General features: G+C 45.1%; 1 protein-coding gene across 1 annotated transcript; it reads right to left on the bottom strand.

Annotated features, from left to right (window-relative positions):
• Positions 1-4921: 4921 nt before the first annotated feature.
• LOC110490887 (polypyrimidine tract-binding protein 2) lies at positions 4922-21896 on the bottom strand. Its single transcript, XM_036945686.1, has 13 exons — positions 21777-21896; positions 20969-20996; positions 19817-19883; positions 18002-18204; positions 15805-16101; positions 14396-14506; positions 14011-14212; positions 13597-13712; positions 9981-10014; positions 9345-9437; positions 8767-8983; positions 7640-7717; positions 4922-7381 (listed from the first exon to the last, which is right to left on the bottom strand). Exons 1-13 carry the CDS (start codon positions 21782-21784, stop codon positions 7252-7254), a joined length of 1584 nt encoding a protein of 527 aa, XP_036801581.1. The 5' UTR covers positions 21785-21896; the 3' UTR covers positions 4922-7251.
• Positions 21897-22940: the final 1044 nt, after the last annotated feature.

Genomic DNA, 22940 nt, shown 5'->3' on the forward strand with positions numbered 1-22940 from the left:
ATACAATGTGGACATTGTTAATGTTGTAAATGACTATTGTAGCTGGAAACGGCTGATTTTTAATGGAATATCTACATTAGGCGTACAGAGGCCCATTAACAGCAACCATCACCCCCTGTGTTCCAATGGCATGTTGTGTTAGCTAATACAAGTTTATCATTTGAAAAGGCTAACTGATCATTAGAACACCCTTTTGCAACTATGTTAGCACAGCTGAAAGCTGTTGTGCTGATTAAAGAAGCCATAAAACTGGCCTTATTGGCTTCTTTAGACAGGTTGAGTATTTTTTTTTCACCTTAATTTTAACCAGGTGGGCTAGTTGAGAACATGTTCTCATTTACAACTCCGACCTGACCAAGATAAAGCAAAGCAGTGCGACACAAACAACAACACAGAGTTACACACGGAATAAACAAACATACAGTCAATAACACAATAGAGAAGTCTATATACAGTGTGTGCAAATGAGGGAGGTAAGGCAATAAATAGGCCATAGTGGCAAAATAATTACAATTTAGCAATTAAACACTGGAGTGATAGATGTGCAGAAGATGAATGTGCAAGTAGAGATACTGAAGTGCTACAAAAACAAACAAAAAACAATATGGGGAAGAGGTAGTTAGGTGGGCAATTTACAGATGGGCTATTTACAGATTGGCTATGTACATGTGCAATGATCTGTAAGCTGCTCTGACAGCTGATGCTTAAAGTTAGTGAGGGAGATGTTTTGCAGTTAGTTCCAGGCCAAAGAGTTCAATCTTGATTTCATCAGAGAAGATAATCTTGTTTCTCATGGTCTGAGTCCTTTAGGTGCCTTTTGACAAACTTAAAGTGGGCTGTCATGTGCCCTTTACTTAGGAGTGGGTTCCGTCTGGCCACTCTACCATAAAGTCCTGATTGGTGGAGTGCTGCAGAGATGGTTGTCCTTCTGGAAGGTCCTCCCATCTCCGCCGAAGAACTCTGGAGCTCTGTCAGAGTGACCATTGGGTTCTTGGTCACCTACCTTTCCAAGGCCCTTCTCCCGATTGCTCAATTTGGCTGGGCGGCCAGTCTTGGCGGTTCCAAACTTCTTCAGAATGATGGAGGCCACTGTGTTCTTTCAATGCTGCATAAATGTTTTGGTACCCTTCCCCAGATCTGTGCCTTGACACAATCCTGTCTCGGAGCTCTATGGACAATTCCTTCGACCTCATGGCTTGGTTTTTGCTCTGACATGAACTGTCAACTGGGGCACCTTATATAGACAGGTGTGTGCCTTTCCAAACTTGTCCAATCAATTGAATTTACCACAGGTGGACTCTAATCAAGATGAAGAAACATCAAGGATTATCAATGAAAACAACAGGATGAGCTCAATTTCAGGTCCTATGGCAAAGTGCCTGAATACTTAAGAAAATAAGGTATTTCAGTTTTTTTATTTGTAACAATTTCTAAAAACCTGTTTTTGCTTTGCCATTATGGGGTATTGTGATGCCATTATGGGGTATTGTCATGTCATTATGGGGTATTGTGATGTCATTATGGGGTATTGTGATGTCATTATGGGGTATTGTGATGTCATTATGGGGTAATGTGTGTAGATTGATGAGGAAAATGTTTTATTTAATCCATTTCAGAATAAGGCTGTAACATATGAAAATGTGGAAAAAGTCAAGGGGTCTGAACAGTTTCCAAATGCACCATATACAGTGGGGCAAAAAGTATTTAGTCAGCCACCAATTGTGCAAGTTCTCCCACTTAAAAATTTGAGAGGCCTGAAATTTTCATCATAGGTACACTTCAACTATGACAGACAAAATGAGAAAAGAAATCCAGAAAATCACATTGTAGGATTTTTAATGAATTTATTTGCAAATTATGGTGGAAAATAAGTATTTCATGTAGGTATGAATAACTATGTTTCCATTTGTAATATATTCTAAAGCTGCATGATGCATGATGATTTGAAAAAAGTTGCAAATAAACTGAAGTAAAAAAAAATATATAAAAGTAACACAAAATAACAAAAACAAATCTATATACAGGGGGTACCAGTACCGAGTCAATGCGCAGGTTAGTCAAGGTAATTTGTTCATGTAGGTAGGGGTAAAGTGACTATGCATAGATAATAAGCAGCGAGTAGCAGCAGTGTAAAAACAAATGGGGGGCAATTTGATACATTTCTCAGCAGCTTGGGGGTAGAAGCTGTTAAGGAGTCTTTTGGTCCTAGACTTGGTGCTCCGGTACCACTTGCCATGCAAAGAAAACAGTCTATGACTTGGGTGACTGGAGTGTCTGACAATTTTATGGGCTTTCCTCTGACAATGCCTAGTATATAGGTCCTGGATGCCAGGAAGCTTGGCCCCAGTGATGTACTGGGCCGTACACACTACCCTCTGTAGCACCTTATGGTCAGATGCTGAGCAGTTGCTGTACCAGACGGTGATGCAACCGGTCAGGATGCTCTCAATGGTGCAGCTGTAGAACTTTTTGAGGATCTGGGGACCCATGTCAAATCTTTTCAGTCTCCTGAGGGACGAAAAGGTGTTGTCGTGCCCTCTTGACAAATGTCTTGGTGTGTTTGGACCATGATAGCTTGTTGGTGATGTGGACTACAATGAACTTGAAACTCTCGACCCGCTCCACTACAGCCCCGTCGATGTTAATGCGGGTCTGTACGGCCCACCTTTTCCTATCGTCAACGATCATCTCCTTAGTCTTGCTCACGTTGAGGGAGAGGTTGTTGTCCTGGCACCACACTGCCAGGTCTCTGACCTCCTCCCTATAGGATGTCTCATTGTTGTAGGTGATCAGGCCTACCACTATTGTGTTGTTGGAAAACTTAATGACGGTGTTGGAGTCGTGCTTGGCCAAGCAGTCATGGGCTAACAGGGAGTACAGGAGGGGACTAACCACGCACCCCTGAGGGACGTTATCTTCACTTCCTTGGGCACAGGGACTATCGTGGTCTGCTTGAAACATGTAGGCATTACAGACTCAGTCAGGGAGAGGTTGAAAATGTCAGTGAAGACACTTGCCAGTTGGTCCGCGCATGCTTTGAGTACACGTCCTGGTAATCCGTCTGGCCCTGCGGCTTTGTGAATGTTGACCTGTTTAAAAGTCTTGGTGACATCGGCTACCGAGAGCGTTATTACACAGTCGTATGGAACAGCTGGTGCTCTCATGCATGCTTCAGTGTTGCTTGCCTCAAAGTGAGCATAAAATACATTTAGCTTGACTGGTAGGTTTGCGTCACTGGGCAGCTCACGGCTGGGTTTCCCTTTGTAGTCCGTAATAGTTTTCAAGCCCTGCCACAAACAAAGTGGTAGAAATGAGGTAAAAACAGATTTAAATTTGCCTGTATTAAAGTCCCTGGCCACTAGGAGCGCTGCTCCTGGATGAGAACTGTCTTGTTTTCTTATGGCCTTATGCAGCTCATTGAGTGCGATCTTAGTGCAAGCATTGGTTTGTGGTGGTAAATATACGGCTATGAACAATATAATTGAGAACTCTCTTGGTAGATCGTGTGGTCTTCAGCTTATCATGAGGTACTCTACCTCAGGCGAGCAATACCTTGAGATTCCTTTAATATTAGACATCGCGCAACAGCTGTTGACAAATAGACACACACCCCTTACCAGACGTAGCTTTTCTGTCCAGCCGATGCACGGAAAATCCCGCCAGCTCTATATTATCCGTGTGTCGTTCAGTCACGACTCGGTGAAACAAGATGTTACAGTTATTAATGTAGTGTTGGTAGGATAGTCTTGAATGTATATTAGCCATTGTGTTTTCCAATGATTGCACATTGGCCAATAGAATGGATTGTAGTGGAAGTTTACTGACTGGCCTATGAATTCTCAGCAGGCAATCTGACCTCCGCCCCATTTGTCTCCCATCTTGTCTATATGCCAATAATTCCCTTCTTACTGAAGCAGCACTCACTCACATGGCTCACTCAGATATCTTAATTCTTGTTAGCCAACGTACATGATCAGGTCCTTCTCACAGGCATCTCAGCTATGAAGTAGGCTCCAAGTGAAGACAGACACATCGAGACACAAATGCTGGGTCCCATCTTATCGAATTCCAAGGCAGATATTGAGGATGCTAGAAGATCTGTCCACAGGGTGAGTAGGCCTAACGAACAGCAATCCACTATCCCCCATAGTACAACAAGTTGACCTATTCCATTGGTCAACTTGTCATTATATTATATTCCAAACATCTGGGACAGTTGTATACATTTAAGATCAATTGCAACCGACAACAAAAACAAAAATTAAGCAATGAGGCTGATGCAACAGATTAGAAGGTTTAGCTTAAAATGTTGATCAACTATTAGGCTATTTCTTCACATTATAAGCGCAGCGATGCGCACACGGCAGAAGGCTATATATGCGCAAATGTTCCAAAATGCCATCAATTAGTGGGAGAATATTGTTTCCAAGTGACAGCAAACGCGATTATTATAAAAGGTGTATTTTTTATGGTGAAAATGATCATCCCCAAACTTGAAACTCACGTGCCGTCTGTGTGGCAGTTTAGGCTCTACTCCTGTTGTAAAGCAAATGAATGTGCTTAATTTTAATAAGTTACTCGGCCACTTCAGTTGATACAAACCTTATCTAAACATACACGTACCGGTCTCAGAACAGGGCCATGGGAAAAGTAATTCCGCGCACTTAAATAGCGAATGGAGGACGCTTTTCCCGTGGTTCATTTTCATGCCAGCCAAGTAGGCTATACTCCTGTTGTAAAGCTAAGCAATGTGCTTATCTTGTCTATTACCGTTCTGTATTAAAGTCATGTTCTATGTGGACCCCGGGAAGAGTAGATGCTCTTTAGTAACAGCTAATGGGGGTCTGAATAAAATACAAATCAAAATAATTTATAAGCGCGAGTGGAGAGAAAAGATGAGCAGGTCACAGAGAGACAGAAGTGAATAGAGCTACAGAAGTTTATTGAACATGCTACAGAGGAAAAGCAGAACACACACACACACACACACGATAGAAGAGAAACATCTAAAACACGTCCGACCAAATCTCCCGACTTTTTGTTAGAAAATTATTTTAATTGTGCCGCTTCCAAACTATATCTGAATCTTAACATTTCCAGAGATGTAAAAAATGTAACCAATATAGAAAATACACGACTTTCTCTCTTGAAAACACACTTTTATCCAGCAAGTTGAGGTTGTGGGATTCTTAAAACCATAATGGGTATTATGTGTAGGTCTGCTTAAAATAACTGTATACGGAATTAATGTCGTTGATAATGAATCGTGTCCTGTACCTTACCTTATTTCTCTCTCCTCCCAGATATATTTTGTATATCAGAGGGGGTTCATTAAAATGTGGATTATTTTTCCTTTGTGATACAACTGTAAATTAAAGACTAAAAAAGGCACAGACTTTGGTCCCAACCAGGGGGTTGTCCCTCTAAACAGAAACACGTTGACTTCACAACAGGTTCTACTTCGCTAACCTCTTCCAACACATGCAAAAGCAGATTTTTTTTTTTTTTTTTGGTAACACTTCGCTTGAACTGTATGTCTCAAAAACAGTCATAACATTTGCTTTGTCATGTGTATGACACTATCGTGACCGTTAGGTGCAGTTCGAATTAGTAAAAGTATTACGTAATGTTTTATTCCAAGAACTAGAGAGAACAGGCAGTAGAAGCATAGAAAACCTCTCACCTCCTACCCATGTACATGAATGTGATGAAAAACAAAGGAAGTAAAAACCTAGAAAGAACAGAAACATTAAGACTATTTTAGTAAATGTGTAAACTAAAAAAAAAATGTTAAAAAAGGAAAAATAACTAGGGTTAAATCGGTATTGTTGGTTGTTCCGCTACAAGAAACCTTCAAGCAACGTGGTCTAAATGAGCTAAAAAATTAAAATAAAAAGACTGATTCAACTTCACTCTCATATTGTTCCCCACTCCACAACAACCACAGTGAATTTAACACAAAAAAGTGGGGTGGGGGGGGGGGGGGGGGGGGGGGGACTCCCCAAATTGAACAGCAACTGAAAAATTCCAAACTTGGATGGCAGAAACGTACAAACTACAACAGTGACACAGGAGAAGAGACAAATCATGTTCGATTTCACATCAAAATTAAATGTGCCTCAAAATCAGACAGGGATTCACGTCAATATTTGGGATGTAAAAAGAGTTGATAGTCTGGTAAGGCACATATCTTGTAGAACTAAATCATCATAGTCAAAAAAAAGAGGCGCCCATGTCCAATCATCCACCCTTCATAATGAGAAGGTAGAAAAGGCAAATAGTTTGCTGATCATAGAAATGGGTTATAGGATTAACACAGGGGTCAGGGATTAACACAAGGGCCAGGGGGGTATGGGATTAACACAGGGGTCAAGAAGTCAGGGGGTATGGGATTAACACAGGGGTCAGGGGGTATGGGATTAACACAGGGGTCAGGGGGTATGGGATTAACACAGGGGTCAGGATCAGAGGCTATGGGACTAACACGGGGGTCAGGATCAGAGGCTATGGGACTAACACGGGGGTCAGGATCAGAGGGTATGGGATTAACACAGGGGTCAGGATCAGAGGCTATGGGACTAACACAGGGGTCAGGATCAGAGGCTATGGGACTAACACAGGGGTCAGGATCAGAGGCTATGGGACTAACACAGGGGTCAGGATCAGAGGCTATGGGACTAACACAGGGGTCAGGATCAGAGGCTATGGGACTAACACAGGGGTCAGGATCAGAGGCTATGGGACTAACACGGGTCAGGATCAGAGGCTATGGGACTAACACGGGTCAGGATCAGAGGCTATGGGACTAACACAGGGGTCAGGATCAGAGGCTATGGGACTAACACAGGTCAGGATCAGAGGGTATGGGACTAACACGGGTCAGGATCAGAGGGTATGGGACTAACACAGGGGTCAGAGGGTATGGGACTAACACAGGGGTCAGGGGGTATGGGACTAACACAGGGGTCAGGATCAGAGGGTATGGGACTAACACAGGGGTCAGAATCAGGTGAAGGGGTTAAAATGTCCTCAAAACATAGAAGTACAACATTTTCTCCCCCCAGGTTTGGGTTTATGGTTCTCTGAAGGAATGACTGATAACACTTAGAAAGAAACAATAAGGTCCAAACGTGGTCCCCAGAGTCTGGAACGAGTCAACAGGGTTTAACAAATGGCCAGCCCCAAAAAAAATCTGCTAGGGAAAACAGAAAGCGATGGATGTTGTGGAGGATCGAGCATTATGCTTGAAGTTTAGATGGTGGATTTGGAGAAGGACACTCTCAGGTGATGGTTGTCACCCATGTTGTAGTTGTGGAGGTCGATCAGACCCTGGATGGCCTCCTCCACCGTTGACATCTGGAGCAGCGCCATTTTGTGATCCCTGGGAACAGAAGAACGGTTGAACACATTGAAGTACAAACGGTTCCATCAGACTGTGGTGTGTATGTTCTGCTCTGCTCTCAGCCCCACAGAATGGACAGGAACAACAACCTCAGCAAGTCTCACATACTCCCTGGAGCTAGCCACAGAGCTAAGGAGTGTTCGAAAAAAATCAATGCTCAAGTTCATTCACAACCAATTGAAGAACAACTGTAGCTCAGTTCTGTTATTATAAAAAAAACGGCGAAGAGAGACCTACTGAAAGAACTTGAACGCGTTCACGGTTCCCCCGGCGTTGGAGAAGAGCAGTCGGAGGTCTTCCTCGGAAACGTCCGTTCTGTGGAAACACGTGAACTTATTAGCATTCTAGCCACAACAACCCAGGCCCAGACCACAACCCAGGCCCAGACCACAACCCAGGCCCAGACCACAACCCAGGCACAGACCACAACCCAGGCACAGACCACAACCCAGGCACAGACCACAACCCAGGCACAGACCACAACCCAGGCCCAGACCACAACCCAGGCCCAGACCACAACCCAGGCCCAGACCACAACCCAGGCACAGACCACAACCCAGGCACAGACCACAACCCAGGCACAGACCACAACCCAGGCACAGACCACAACCCAGGCACAGACCACAACCCAGGCACAGACCACAACCCAGGCACAGACCACAACCCAGGCACAGACCACAACCCAGGCACAGACCACAACCCAGGCACAGACCACAACCCAGGCACAGACCACAGCTTTTCTTTTTCTTCAAGTCAGTTAAGAACAAATTATTATTTTACAATGACGGCCTGAACCCCCAGGGCCAAACCCGGACGACGCTGGGGCCAATTGTGCGCCGCCCTATGGGACGCCCAGTCACGACCGGTTGTGCTACAGCCTGGAATCAAAACCAGGGTCTGTAGTGACGCCTCTAGCACTGAGATGCAGTGCCTTAGACCGCTGCGCCACTCGGGAAGTCCTAAGACTTCACTGATCTAGGAACAGTTTTGTATTAACTCATAATGGTCATTGTTAGGATTTGAACATGGTAAGCAGATCCTCTGTCTGTTGGTGTTTTCCCCTAGACAATAAAAGCTCCGTTAACTTTTCTTCCAGGTATAGATGTTGCCTCAGATTACCTTCCCCAAATCCTAGTGAGAAAGAACAAAACTGTCCTTAAAAATCAGTGTCTAGGGGAATGCACCAACAGATACAGAATCTGCTTACCATGTCCAAATCCTAACAATAACCATTATGAGCTAATAGAAAACTGTTCTTAGATCAGTGTCTAGGGGAATGCACCAACATATACAGAATCTGCTTACCAGAATACAAAACTGTTCTTAGATCAGTGTGTAGTGTAGAGGCCATGTGGTAGACTTACGGGATGTTGGAGAGGTGAAGAGTAGTGGTGGGAGGGAAAATATTCTGGAAGTTCTTGGAGCCAGGCTTCTTGAAGCGGTGCAGGGGCGAGTTAGTGAAGTCTTTGGTGAGGCCCTGGTCATCCAGTCCATCCCTGGGCAGCTGCACCGAGGTGTGCTTAGACAGAGCCACCCTGATTGGTTTCCCATGCATCTTCTGCCCATTCAGGTGACTCATAGCTGGAAGCATTTCATTTGTACCGAGTGAGTTTTTAATACAGCAGTACTTTGTCCCAAGACAAACACCACCCCCCCACCCCACATTTAGGACAGAATCTACTTCAAAAAGACTGGAACAATCAATCAACTAGACACTAAATACATCTGGGGGAAATGTCCTTTTTATCAGTCAATAAACATGAGACAATGGAGGAGGATCATGTTACCTTACCTAGCCGGGACCTTACCTAGCCGGGGCCTTACCTAGCCGGGGCCTTACCTAGCCGGGGCCTTACCTAGCCGGGGCCTTACCTAGCCGGGGCCTTACCTAGCCGGGGCCTTACCTAGCCGGGGCCTTACCTAGCCGGGGCCGGGGTCTTACCTAGCTGGGCTTGGTTGGCATCAGCCATCTGTATCAGAGCACTGTCTTTCTTATTGTAGAGGATCTTCACCCTCTGGGCATCACCGTACACCCCTAGGTTAAAGGCATGAGCAGACGAGAGGAGGGCGAGGAAGAGGAGGAAGAGGAGACAGTGAGGAAACACTTTAGCACTTGAGATAGAGGGAAAGTTTAGGCAAGGCAGAGACAGAGTAAGAGGCTAGATAGAGAGAGAGAGAGTCTGAATGTAGGCTAGAGATCATTCATCAGAATTAACATTTGAAGAGAGTTGAGCAAGAGGTGTGTGTGTGTGTATATTAAGGACAGATTGAGACACCCCATAAACAGATACGTTAATGACATGTTTGGCTAATTAAACTACTGTACAGGCTATGCCAAATCACTGTACCATGCATTTTAACAGAAATCTATGGATGGGATCAATTTCGATAGTCAAAGAGAGAGACAGAGAACCAAACCAAACGATAACCGAGGAGCAACAACAACAAAACTAAAAAAAAAAGTCAAAAACAATTACTGCAATATGGAAATGAACAAAAAAAAAAAAAAAAGTGAATGTCTCTTTAGAACAGAAATAAGCAACAACAGAAGAGCAACAGAGAGCTAACAACAACATACCGAAGAGAGTAAACAGACTTTGGGGCGTAACCATCTTTAGAAGAGGAGAAGAGAGCAAGCAGCAGAAGACAGGAAGACAGGTAGAAGAGTCGGAGCGGAGGTAGAGAGAGCGGAGGTGGACAGATCATCCAGGAGGGTGGTTTCCCGTAGAATGGTGAAGGTGGTCATGGAGTATGGTTCAAAGGCAGTTAAATTTGGGGATAAAGGTTGGTCCGAGGGAACAGGTTTTGTTCAAGCACCAAGCATGAGCACGGGGGGGTTATAGAGATGGGGGGGGATGGGTGGAGAAGAGAGAGAGCGGGGGGGGGTGAAGGGTAGGTAGTTGGGGAGGGAGGGAGTGAGGGATGAAGAGTAGGTAGTTGGGGAGGGAGAGAGAGGGATGAAGAGTGGGTAGGTAGGTAGGTAGGTAGGTAGGGGAAGAGAGGGAGGGAAGGTAGGTGGAGAGAGAGAGAGGGAGAGAGAGTGGGGGGGAGAGAGAGATATGAAGGGTAATTAGGTGGGGAGAGAGAGAGGGAGGGAAGGTATATGGGGAGAGAGTGGGGGGGGGGGGGGGGGAGGAAAATGCAAATGTAAAAAAAACAAAGTGAGGGAGGGAGACAAATTAAAATACAGGTCAGTACACAGGAAATGATGCAGGAGTTTGGTCAGACTGACTGGTTCATGTACTTTATCACAACTAAATAAGCAAATAAACTGGGCCAAATGTATATCATCCCCTTGACAGACACGGATAAGGTACGGTCAATGTCAAAATCATAAACATACGAGTTATAGCCTGGCAATGAACAAACACAAAAAGGCATGCGATAGGCTAACACATGACGTCCAGGATCAATCGGTACATAGTAAAAAAAAAAAAGGGGGTGAAATGAAAATAACTAGTAGAAAGAGCATGCAGTCAAATCTCTGTTTAGTGTCATCGACATGCAAGAACAGACATGAAACCACCTGGAAGCACTATGGCAACCATAGATCATGTTTGACCCCCACAGACATGCATGTCAACAGGGTGTGAGGCCTAAATTAAAATATAACTGCAAGTTTAAGTATCTGAAATACAGGGTCCTCTCCATAGAGACAGAGAGGTGAAGTCAGGATAGGAGAGAGTGCAGAGAGGAGAGAGACAGTTACGTTTCAGCTCAGTCAGGCAAAAGGAGAAAGAGAGAATAGGAGAGAGTTAACCAGCTTCAGCTCAACATGGCAGAGAGAAGAGAGTGTTAACCAGCTTCAGCTCAACATGGCAGAGAGAGGAGAGTGTTAACCAGCTTCAGCTCAACATGGCAGAGAGGAGAGTGTTAACCAGCTTCAGCTCAACATGGCAGAGAGGAGAGTGTTAACCAGCTTCAGCTCAACATGGCAGAGAGGAGAGTTAACCAGCTTCAGCTCAACATGGCAGAGAGAGGAGAGTGTTAACCAGCTTCCGCTCAACATGGCAGAGTGTTAACCAGCTTCAGCTCAACATGGCAGAGAGGAGAGTGTTAACCAGCTTCAGCTCAACATGGCAGAGAGAGGAGAGTGTTAACCAGCTTCAGCTCAACATGGCAGAGTGTTAACCAGCTTCCGCTCAACATGGCAGAGAGGAGAGTTAACCAGCTTCAGCTCAACATGGCAGAGAGAGGAGAGTGTTAACCAGCTTCCGCTCAACATGGCAGAGTGTTAACCAGCTTCAGCTCAACATGGCAGAGAGGAGAGTGTTAACCAGCTTCAACTCAACATGGCAGAGTGTTAACCAGCTTCCGCTCAACATGGCAGAGAGGAGTGTGTTAACCAGCTTCAGCTCAACATGGCAGAGAGGAGAGTTAACCAGCTTCAGCTCAACATGGCAGAGAGAGGAGAGTGTTAACCAGCTTCAACTCAACATGGCAGAGTGTTAACCAGCTTCAGCTCAACATGGCAGAGAGGAGTGTGTTAACCAGCTTCAGCTCAACATGGCAGAGAGGAGAGTTAACCAGCTTCAGCTCAACATGGCAGAGAGGAGAGTTAACCAGCTTCAGCTCAACATGGCAGAGAGAGGAGAGTGTTAACCAGCTTCAACTCAACATGGCAGAGTGTTAACCAGCTTCAGCTCAACATGGCAGAGAGAAGAGAGTGTTAACCAGCTTCAGCTCAACATGGCAGAGAGAAGAGAGTGTTAACCAGCTTCAGCTCAACATGGCAGAGAGAAGAGAGTGTTAACCAGCTTCAGCTCAACATGGCAGAGAGAGGAGAGTGTTAACCAGCTTCCGCTCAACATGGCAGAGTGTTAACCAGCTTCAGCTCAACATGGCAGAGAGGAGAGTGTTAACCAGCTTCAGCTCAACATGGCAGAGAGAGGAGAGTGTTAACCAGCTTCAGCTCAACATGGCAGAGTGTTAACCAGCTTCCGCTCAACATGGCAGAGAGGAGAGTTAACCAGCTTCAGCTCAACATGGCAGAGAGAGGAGAGTGTTAACCAGCTTCCGCTCAACATGGCAGAGTGTTAACCAGCTTCAGCTCAACATGGCAGAGAGGAGAGTGTTAACCAGCTTCAACTCAACATGGCAGAGTGTTAACCAGCTTCCGCTCAACATGGCAGAGAGGAGTGTGTTAACCAGCTTCAGCTCAACATGGCAGAGAGGAGAGTTAACCAGCTTCAGCTCAACATGGCAGAGAGAGGAGAGTGTTAACCAGCTTCAACTCAACATGGCAGAGTGTTAACCAGCTTCAGCTCAACATGGCAGAGAGGAGTGTGTTAACCAGCTTCAGCTCAACATGGCAGAGAGGAGAGTTAACCAGCTTCAGCTCAACATGGCAGAGAGGAGAGTTAACCAGCTTCAGCTCAACATGGCAGAGAGAGGAGAGTGTTAACCAGCTTCAACTCAACATGGCAGAGTGTTAACCAGCTTCAGCTCAACATGGCAGAGAGAAGAGAGTGTTAACCAGCTTCAGCTCAACATGGCAGAGAGAAGAGAGTGTTAACCAGCTTCAGCTCAACATGGCAGAGAGAAGAGAGTGTTAACCAGCTTCAGCTCAACATGGCAGAGAGAGGAGAGTGTTAACCAGCTTCAGCTCAACATGGCAGAGAGGAGAGTGTTAACCAGCTTCAGCTCAACATGGCAGAGAGAGGAGAGTGTTAACCAGCTTCCGCTCAACATGGCAGAGTGTTAACCAGCTTCAGCTCAACATGGCAGAGAGGAGAGTGTTAACCAGCTTCAGCTCAACATGGCAGAGAGAGGAGAGTGTTAACCAGCTTCAGCTCAACATGGCAGAGTGTTAACCAGCTTCAGCTCAACATGGCAGAGAGGAGAGTGTTAACCAGCTTCAGCTCAACATGGCAGAGAGAGGAGAGATTAGAGTGTTAACAGACAGGAGGAGAGATTAGAGTGTTAACATAGCAGACAGGAGGAGAAAGAGAGACTCAGTCTGCACTGGCAGGCTTCAACATTTATATGGAGAGATGGAGAGGAGAGAGAGGAGAAAGAGATGGAGAGGAGAAAGAGGAGAAAGATGGAGAGGAGAAAGACGGAGAGGAGAAAGAGAGAGGGAGAGAGATGGAGAGGAGAGAGAGAAAGAGGAGAAAGATGGAGAGAGAAAGTGGAGATAGTGTTGGTTTGTGATAAGAGTTCCGTCTGGAGGGGGTAGAAAGATCATTACTGACCTCTTCGTTGAGGTTGGAGGCCAGGAGCACGCCACTGGCGCCAGAGTGACCGGACAGAGCTACCCTCCCTGCAGCAGCAGCAGCCGCCGCGGCAGCATTCAGCGGGCTCAGGCCACCTGGAGAGGTCAGAGGGGTCAGGATTTAGACCCAACAGGATGAATTTCAGCTCACCCTGGGCTAGTGAGGGCAGAGATTTCCCTTTAGGACCAACAGAATGGTGGAAAATAAGCAAAGTCCGCCCACCCAGAGCCCTGGGCGATGTGAAACGAATGTTTCCCCGGCAGTCAGGCGTCTGTCTACCTGGGATCTTACCGAGCAGAGGGGGGAGGGGTCTACGTGGGATCTTACTGAGCAGAGGGGGGGTCCTTACCAAGCAGGGGAGAGGGGGGGGGGGGGGTCTACCTAGGATCTTACCGAGCAGAGAGTTGGAGTCCTTGCCTTGAAAGGCAGCAGCCATGTTGGGGTCTATGGCAGGCTGTCCGTCCCCTGCAGGGAGCTCTGGCCGGGTGTAGTCACGGCTCTTGTCGTTGTTGTACTTCACGTTCAGGTTGACCAGCTTGGAGTAGTCGATGCGGAGCGTACAGCACGAGTTGTAGATGTTCTGACCATCCAGGGCCTGAGGAACAATGGGACGGATCCAGTTGGGGTTAATCTGCCATATCTAATGATAAGTGTACCAGAAATCTTCACCGAACAGCAACTACACAAATGTACTTTATTTGCACACAAACGTGTAATGAAATGATAAAATTCCGTACGTAACAAATTGATAAGGAACAATGGAAAAAGTCCCACTCACTACTTTGGCCTGCTGGGCGGTGGGTGGGTCGTTGAACTGCAGCAGAGCCTGGAACTGATTGTTCTTGGTGAATGTGATGATCTTCATGACTGTGCCAAACTTTGAGAAGATCTGACCCCCCCGCCCCCCCCCCCCCCCCCCAAAAAAAAAACCAGCAGCAACACAAAAATAGTGAGAAGACAACCTCTACGAAATAGCTGATGTTTAACTATCAGATGTAATATGAAACTACTGTGATGAGATAAATGGGCAGAAGAGATAGTCAAGTTGTCATGTCACATGCAAGTGACAAGTACAGTGAAAATGCCTTTCATGCAAACTCAAAATCCAACCGTGCAATAATCAATAACCATGTGAATTGGCAAGGCGCTGTCTCTGCCTGGCCGGTTCCCCTCGCTCTCCACCGGGATTCTCTGCCTCTAAACCTATTACAGGGGCCGAGTCACTGGCTTACTGGTGCTCTTCCATGCCGTCCATCTGAGGGGTGTGTCACTTGAGTGGGTCGAGTCTTCCTGTCCGGTTTTGCGCCCCCCCCCCCCCTCGTGGTTGGATTCTAATGATTTTCCAGGTCTTCCTACCACACCTCCTGATATAGAGGTCCTGGATGGCAGGGTGCTGGGCCCCAGTGATGTACTGGGCTGTCCACACCACCCTCTGTGGAACCATGCGATGGAGGGCGGTGCCATTGCCATACCAGTCAGTGATACAGCCAATCAAAATGCTCTCACTGGCACCGAGGAATTTGAGGGGCCCGTTTCATCTGTCTTAATGCCGCTGCGTCTTCTTCGGGCCATGTTTAAGTCTTTAGTGATTTGGACACCGAGGACCTCGAAGCTCTCGACCTGCTCCACTGCAGGCCTGTCGATGTGTATGGGGGGGCGTTTCGAGTCTTGTTGGTAGCAAATCTGCGATCGGAGGTCATCCATCTTATTGTCGAGTGACTATGTTGGCCAGCGGGTTGGAGGGGGGCAGAGGTGGCCGATTTTTACCTTTGCCTTAATCTCACCAGGATCCGCCACCCCTTTTGCCTCTGAAGCCGGCGTTTTCGCTTGGGTAGCCCGAAAATTGGGTCGGCATTACAGAGAGAGCCCAGGGAAGATGAGTAGAAGTTGAAGACGGAATTGGAGTAAGTAACTGCTGGTCTGATGTTCAAAAGTTATTGTTGTCGGTTGTAAGAATTAATAGTGCATAAAAATAAAGCAAAAAAGAAACAACAACAAAAATAATCACAAATAGCAACGTTTGGTCGGAGCTTGCAAAACGGCTGCCATCTAGTACGGCGCCATTGATTCGGATCACGTCTGTACAAAACGGGAGGATAAAAAAAAAATATTGTACATTGCATTCATAAATCTGCCCTCTGGCAAACCTATAAGAAAAACTAAGAATACATAGTGAATGTAGGTTACCTGCTGCAGCACATCCAGAGTGACCGGGTAGAACATGTTATCGATGATTATTCTGAGCACAGGGCTGGACGCGGCGGTTAGATCTACAATGGAGCCCGACGTAGGAGTACCTCCTCCTTGGACCGCTGACACCGCCTGCAGGACTGCCTGGGCCCGCTGGTTCCCACTATCTGTTTTGAGTTCTTTGTGGTTGGAATACTGGATGAATACGGGGACGTTCCGAACATGCGGTGTCACAGTAGAGTAGTAGTTGATCATGGTTATCGCTGCTTCCTCTGTGCCCAGCTCCAAGAAAGCCTGAAGACCGATAGATAGGAACAGCATTAAGACTTCTGTTAGGCGAAATACCCAACGGCATCCTGGGAGGTCTTATAATACGGTTCAAGCCCACAATTTGGTCGCACCCCTCAACAAGAACATGTATATTTTTTATAATATTTTATATATGTTTTTATATTTTCAGCTGTGTTTTTCAGGCAATTTTGTTATACAACCAGAAACGCTTTTCTTTTTCCGAGAGCATTTCCCCCCCCCCCGGGGAAATAAGAGTGGTTTGTGCGTGTACCGGGGGGGCAGGTAGACACTCATCACAGGAATCATGTGGATAATGTACTTTACGGTTGGACTAAAACATGGTTTTAACCTCCTAAAAGTTCTTTACTTGCTAAGCCCAAGTCAAAGGGCTGCAAAATGTGATTAAAATGGTAGCAGTCATGGAACTCTGGTATCATAAAATACTCCCAGGGAGTGGGACATAAATGAAGAAACATAGCGATTAATGCAACAAAATTGTAAACACGACATTCATGTCAGACAAACAAACACAGCCAATGTTTTTTTAAAATCCTTGTGACAAGGAATACCAATGGATTAAAACACAGGCAATTATGACTCAGGCAAGAGGTCAAAACAAGAAAGGAGAAAGGGCCAACCGACCATAGCCTACTCTTTAGCAAGCCCCCTGACAGAGAACACAATCTAAATTGGCCGCTGTATTATACTGGGCCAAAGATCGTCTATTAAATTGACAGGACAGTCGACTGACCGACCGCTCTAACAATGGAAAAAGATGTCCTCAAAGATGGAAGGCAGGCGAGATCAGGTGGGACCATTCTAGCCAATGAGAGGGCAGATACGCATGTGAACCACAGGCCATAGTATATTTGTTACTGTGCCATATTAGTGTCCGTGACAGCTGGGGCAGCGCCATTGAGGCCATCTCCTCTTTCAAGCAGTGGTTGGAACCGGTTCAAGGAAGAGAACAGAAAAATAAATGTCAAGGAACAGAATCAGAACCAGGAACGAAAGTGATCTACACTGTTACGGAACAGAACCTTTATTTTAAAAGCATGGGAACCAGTTGATAACAACATAGTGCCTATGCAAAGCCCTTACTCTGTCACTCAGATACATGTTCCAGCGTCTGCCTGCCAATTGAACATCTTTGCCAGTGTTTGTGCCTGTGTAGGCTACCTGCCCCTCTGAAATATATGCTACTGTAGCCTACTGACATTACTTGATTCAGAAATTAGGGAGAGATTTTTTATTAGAGAAGACATGAGCGGCACAGCTGTCTACGGCACTGCAACTCAGTGCTAGAGGTGTCACTAGACACCCTGGTTCAAATTCAGGCTGTATCACAACTGGCCATGATCGGGTGTCCTATAGGGCGGCGCACAATTGGTCCAGCATCGTCCGGGTTTGGCCGTCATTGTAAATAAGAATTTGTTCTTAACTGACTTGCCTAGTTAAATAAAGGTAACATTTAAATTGGATTTATTAACTAAAAAAATATGTTTTTATTTTAATTCTGGTGCCACTCTGCATACAAACTTGTTAGTCCAACTTTAACTTTCAGAAGTTAAGACATAAGTATAACTGTGTGGACCTAATACATAACAAGATGCCCAGCGTTTCAAGCCAAGCCTCCTCAACCCTCCCTCGCCCCACTCGCAAAATGCCACATGTCCACTTATATCAGTGCATTTGTAACAACCTAACCATTACGTAACTTCTATTAGATCGAGTAAAACTCACGTAGCAAATTAGCAATTACATATTACATTTTTTATTAACCAAATTCGACACTCATTAACCTACACACAAAAATTCTTTACATTGTGGGCTTATTTTTCATATAGATTTCGGCAGAGTAAAACCTTGCTAATCGCCTGTTCCTCTATCTGGGCACACTCACCTGGTTTTTCCCCTTAAGCGTCAGGATATTTGTGACCTTCCCGAAAGGTAACCCCAGGGCAATGACCTCCGATTCTGAAGTTTCATTGGGCAGTTTTCTGATGTGCAGCACACGAGAGGGAGGGGCCTCCATCCGGTCTTCCACTCTCAGCTTTTTACTGTCGCTCCCATTGGATTTACTGTCGCTCCCATTGGCTGTAACATCTAGATAGAAGACACAGCTTTTATTGTCCCAATCCTGCTCTGCTCTAAAGCCACCCCCCAGAAAGCACAAAACACCCACTTACTTGAGAGGAGGACGGAATGAACACCGCGAGACTCCATCCTCTTACGATGGGCGAACACGTCACACCTGAACTTCAGTATTAGTGTATCTCAAACATTTAAAGTATAATACTAATATAATACATCTGAATGCAATATACACTGAGTGTACAAAACATTAGGAACCCCCCTCCCCCTCTTTTGCCTGCAGAACAGCCTCAATTCATCAGGGCATGGGCTCTACAAGGTGTCAGAACAGCCTCAATTCATCAGGGCATGGACTCTACAAGGTGTCAGAACAGCCTCAATTCATCAGTGCATGGGCTCTACAAGGTGTCAGAACAGCCTCAAGTCATCAGGGCATGGACTCTACAAGGTGTCAGAACAGCCTTAATTCATCAGGGCATGGACTCTACAAGGTGTCAGAACAGCCTCAAGTCATCAGGGCATGGACTCTACAAGGTGTCAGAACAGCCTCAAGTCATCAGGGCATGGACTCTACAAGGTGCCGAAAGTGTTTTACAGAGATGCTGGCCCATGTTGATCTAATTGCTTCCCACAGTTTTGTCAACTTGGCTGAATGTCCTTTGGGTGGTGGACCATTCTTGATACACACTGGAAACGGCTGAGCATGAAAAACCCAGCAGTGTTGCAGTTCTTGACACACTCAAACCGGTGAACCTGGCACCTACTACCGTACCCCGTTCAAAGGCACTTAAAATCCTTTGTCTTGCCCATTCACCCTCTGAATGGCACACATACACAATTGTCTCAATCCTTAAAAATCCTTCTTTAACCCGTCTTATCCTCTTCATCTACACTGATTGAAGTGGATTTAACAAGTGACTCAAAATAAGAGATCATAGCTTACACCTGGATTCACCTGCTCAGTCTGTGTCATGGAAAGAGCAGGTGTCCTTAATGTTTTGTTGAGGATTTCAAGTTCCATGAAAACAGAAACGTATCCAGTCAACCCGTGTCAACCCAGTCAACCCGTGTCAACCCAGTCAACCCGTGTCATCCCCAGTCAACCCGTGTCAGGCTTCATTCTCTTCAGCCCCGGCGGCAGGTAGCTTAGTGGTTAGAACGTTGGGCCAGTAACCGAAAGGTTGCTGGATCGAATCCCTGAGCTGACAAGGTAAAAATCTGTCGTTCTGCCCCCGAACAAGGAAGTCAACCAACTGTTCCTAGGTAGTCCGTCATTGCAAATAAGAATGTGTTCTTAACTGACTTGCCTGGTAAAAATGTTTAAAAAAAAAAAAATACCATACTATAGTTTCTCTAAGACATTACAGCCATGTTCTGAAGAGATATAGCCTATTGAAATGCACCACATCTCTATTTCAGTCACATGCTAGCGTGTTCCCACCTACACATACTGAAACACCTGCCGTGAGGAAGACATTGACCAATGCAGCCGTTCTACTTCAAACATTCATTAATCCTTTGACTTATTTGAATGCCGTTGGAATACGGTCAAATTACTTATGCAAATATCCCTTCAGAGAGGGCTGGCAAAAAAAAAACACAAAAAAAGGAATCCCTAACTTACCACCGATACTGCTCATGTCAGATCCACTGTTGTAGACACTGGTTGACATCAGCTCATCTGATCCTCTCTGGAGAAAGAAAACAAAGAGAAAGGGAGAGAAAGAGCGAAAGAGAGAAAGAAATTGAGAGCAAGCAGAGCCCTTAAAAGACAACAATGAAATACAGATCTCTGGACAGGTAGAGAATTTTTTATTTTACCTTTATTTAACCAGGCAAGTCAGTTAAGAACAAATTCTTATTTTCAATGACGGCCTAGGAACAGGCTGAAACGAATGCTTCTCAAAAGTAAACTTTATTTTGTACGTGAAACATCAATGAAATAAACAGAGAGTAAAGAGTATTTCTGTTAGAGGAAGTTGCCGTTGTTTCGCACAAGACGGAACAAGGGTTATTGGACACAAATCAAGTTGGAAGGGTACAGGATCACAAAGCATTTATAAGAGAACAAGTTTCTCTCTAAACAGATGCGACTTACGTTGTTCCTATTTAGTTACGGTTGTTCTAATATCATGAAAGCTAGAAATTAGGACCTTTTTTGGGGGGGGCCTGATACAACATACTCTCTCAACAGTAGTGAGTTACATTTAGGATTCTGTACTCATAAAAGTAGGCCTATGCCCAGATCCTGACTTGAAAGCACAACTTTTTTTAAACAATTGTTGTCAATGGGAGAGAGGTAAATTTGAGTTGTGTGTCTGTGTTAGGTATCTGCCCATAAAGTACTCTAGGGGTTCAACAAACTGCATGGAGGCTAAATTTGATGTAGCCTAATGTAACAACTCAACTGGGTAAGAAAAAAATGTGTTTGTATTGCCATAGCAATGAAAGGGAATTTTAAGATATGGTTTCCATTTATCTAACTAGCTATAACCTTTGCCATAAATATATATTTTTTTAACCTTTATTTAACTAGGCAAGTTCTTATTTACATTGACAGTCTACCAGGGAACGGCGTGTAACAGTATAGCTTCCGTCCCTCTCCTCACCCCAACCTAGGCTCGAACCAGGGACCCAGCCATTTCACATCGGGCACACCTGGTTCAGGGGCAGAACGACATATTTGTACCTTGTCCACTCCGGGATTCGAGCCAGCAACCTTTCGGTCTAACCACTAGGCTACTTGCCATAGAGAGGGCATTGGGCTGAAGCTTACCTTCACACCAACTGCAACATCCCCCATACTGAAAAAGAGAGGGAACAGAATGATTAGCTACCCCGTTAAGCCAAATCTTTCCACAATTATAGCAGCATGCTGCTTTACTCATCTGGAGTTCAACTAGCTAGTAGCTAAGGAAGTTAGCTAGCAGGCTAACGTTAGTGCCGTGGATAAACGCAAAACAAAGAAAACCAATGACAAACGTTTCTCTCTTTCTCTCCACACCGGCTAGTTAACTCCTAGTTACAACATAGCTAGTCACCTACACACGTTGACTATCTATAAAATGGGTAACCTGCACGTTAGCCAGTGATTTTGTAGTTTAACGGTGTTGATAGCTTGTTTTTGAGTAGATAGCGTACGCTAGCTACATTTCCGATCAACAAAGGATAAAAACGAATGATCACCGGACAAGTGACGACACACCCTGTCATGCTCGAATGGTCCTCATCTCTTAAGATTAGCCAGAGCTAGCCGCTTGAGCTAGCTAGTTAACTAACGTTAGCTGAACGTGATTGCCCAGTCAATGTATTAGCTAGTTTATTAACAGTTACATAAACAAAATATAATTGTTGTTCTCTAACTGTTCTCTAACTGAAGCTAACTAGCCATCGTCGTCTGGCAGTTCACATGTCCATCCAGGAGTTAGCTAGCCAAGCTAACGTAACGTTAGCTAGCTACCTTTAGCTTAAATAAATAAAAACCAAGCTAGGATGAGGTAAGCAAGCTACTCGAATTGAAACAACTAAATCTTGCCGAAGATGGTTAATCGTTCATGAAAAACACATAGATTGCCAATACATACCCGTCCATTGCTAGAATATCGTTATAAACGACACAGTTTTTGTTTTGCACTTCTCTTGCCAACAGCACATACAACAAAATGGAGGGACTTGAGAGCTTGGCGGAAATAGTCGAACCCGGCGGAAATAGTCGAACCCGGCGGAAATAGTCGAACAAAAAAACGTGTTTCGTTTTACACGCAGCAGCATAGATTTTTCTCTGTAAAACCAATTTTAACATTTTAAGACACAATGGTACGCTATTTTGTATTTCATAGAAGCTTTAAATTGATGCATTGTCATTAATTAGTCTACATCATTTGCTGTGAACATTGAGTTCTTGTGTTTTATTTTTTAGGCTGTAGGTATGTTTGTTTATCCTTTTAATGTGACTCTAGGTTGTGTTACTTGTGCCTATATCAAACACGGGCTTGGCTATATTACACACATACACTGAACACAAATATAAGCCCAACATGTAAAGTGTTGGTTTCTCTCACATGTTGTGCATACATTTGTTTACATCCCTGTTAGTGAGCATTTCTCTTTTGCCAAAATAATCCATCCACCTGACAGGTGTGGCATATCAAGAAGCTGATTAATCAGCGTGATCATTACACGGGTGCACATTGTGCTGGGGACAATTAAAGGCCACTCTAAAATGTGAAGTTTTGTCACACAACACAATGCCACAGATGTCTCACGTTTTGAGGGAGCATGTAATTGGCATGCCGACTGCAGGAATGTCCATCAGAGCTGTTGCCAGATAATTTAATGTTAATTTCTCTACCATAAGCCGCCTCCAACTTCGTTTAGAGAATTTGGCAGTATGTCAAACCGGCCTCACAACCGCAGACCACGTGTATGGCGTTGTGTGGGCAATGTATGTCAATGTTGTGAACAGAGTGCCACGTGGTGGTGGGGTTATGGTATGAGCAGGCATAAGCCATGGACAACGAACACAATTGCATTTTATCGATGGCAATTTGAACGCACAAAAATACTGTGATGAGATCGTGAGGCCCATTGTCGTTCCATTCATCCGCCGCCATCACCTCATGTTTCAGCATGATAATGCATGGCCACATGTCACAAGGATCTGTACAAAATTCCTGGAAGCTGAAAATGTCCCAGTTCTTCCATGGCCTGTATACTCACCAGTCATGTCACCCATTGAGCATGTTTGG

The sequence above is a fragment of the Oncorhynchus mykiss genome, chromosome 15 (assembly GCF_013265735.2).
Source record: "Oncorhynchus mykiss isolate Arlee chromosome 15, USDA_OmykA_1.1, whole genome shotgun sequence".
In the NCBI taxonomy this organism is placed as follows: domain Eukaryota; kingdom Metazoa; phylum Chordata; class Actinopteri; order Salmoniformes; family Salmonidae; genus Oncorhynchus; species Oncorhynchus mykiss.

Bases quoted from the DNA above. Each gene is read 5' to 3' on its own strand.
- LOC110490887 (XM_036945686.1), bottom strand. The intron at 16,102-18,001 runs GTGAGTGTGCCC...ATCGGTCTTCAG, and splicing joins CGCTTAAGGGGAAAAACCAG to GCTTTCTTGGAGCTGGGCAC. The intron at 10,015-13,596 runs GTCAGTAATGAT...CCTCTTCTAAAG, and splicing joins CCTCCAACCTCAACGAAGAG to ATGGTTACGCCCCAAAGTCT.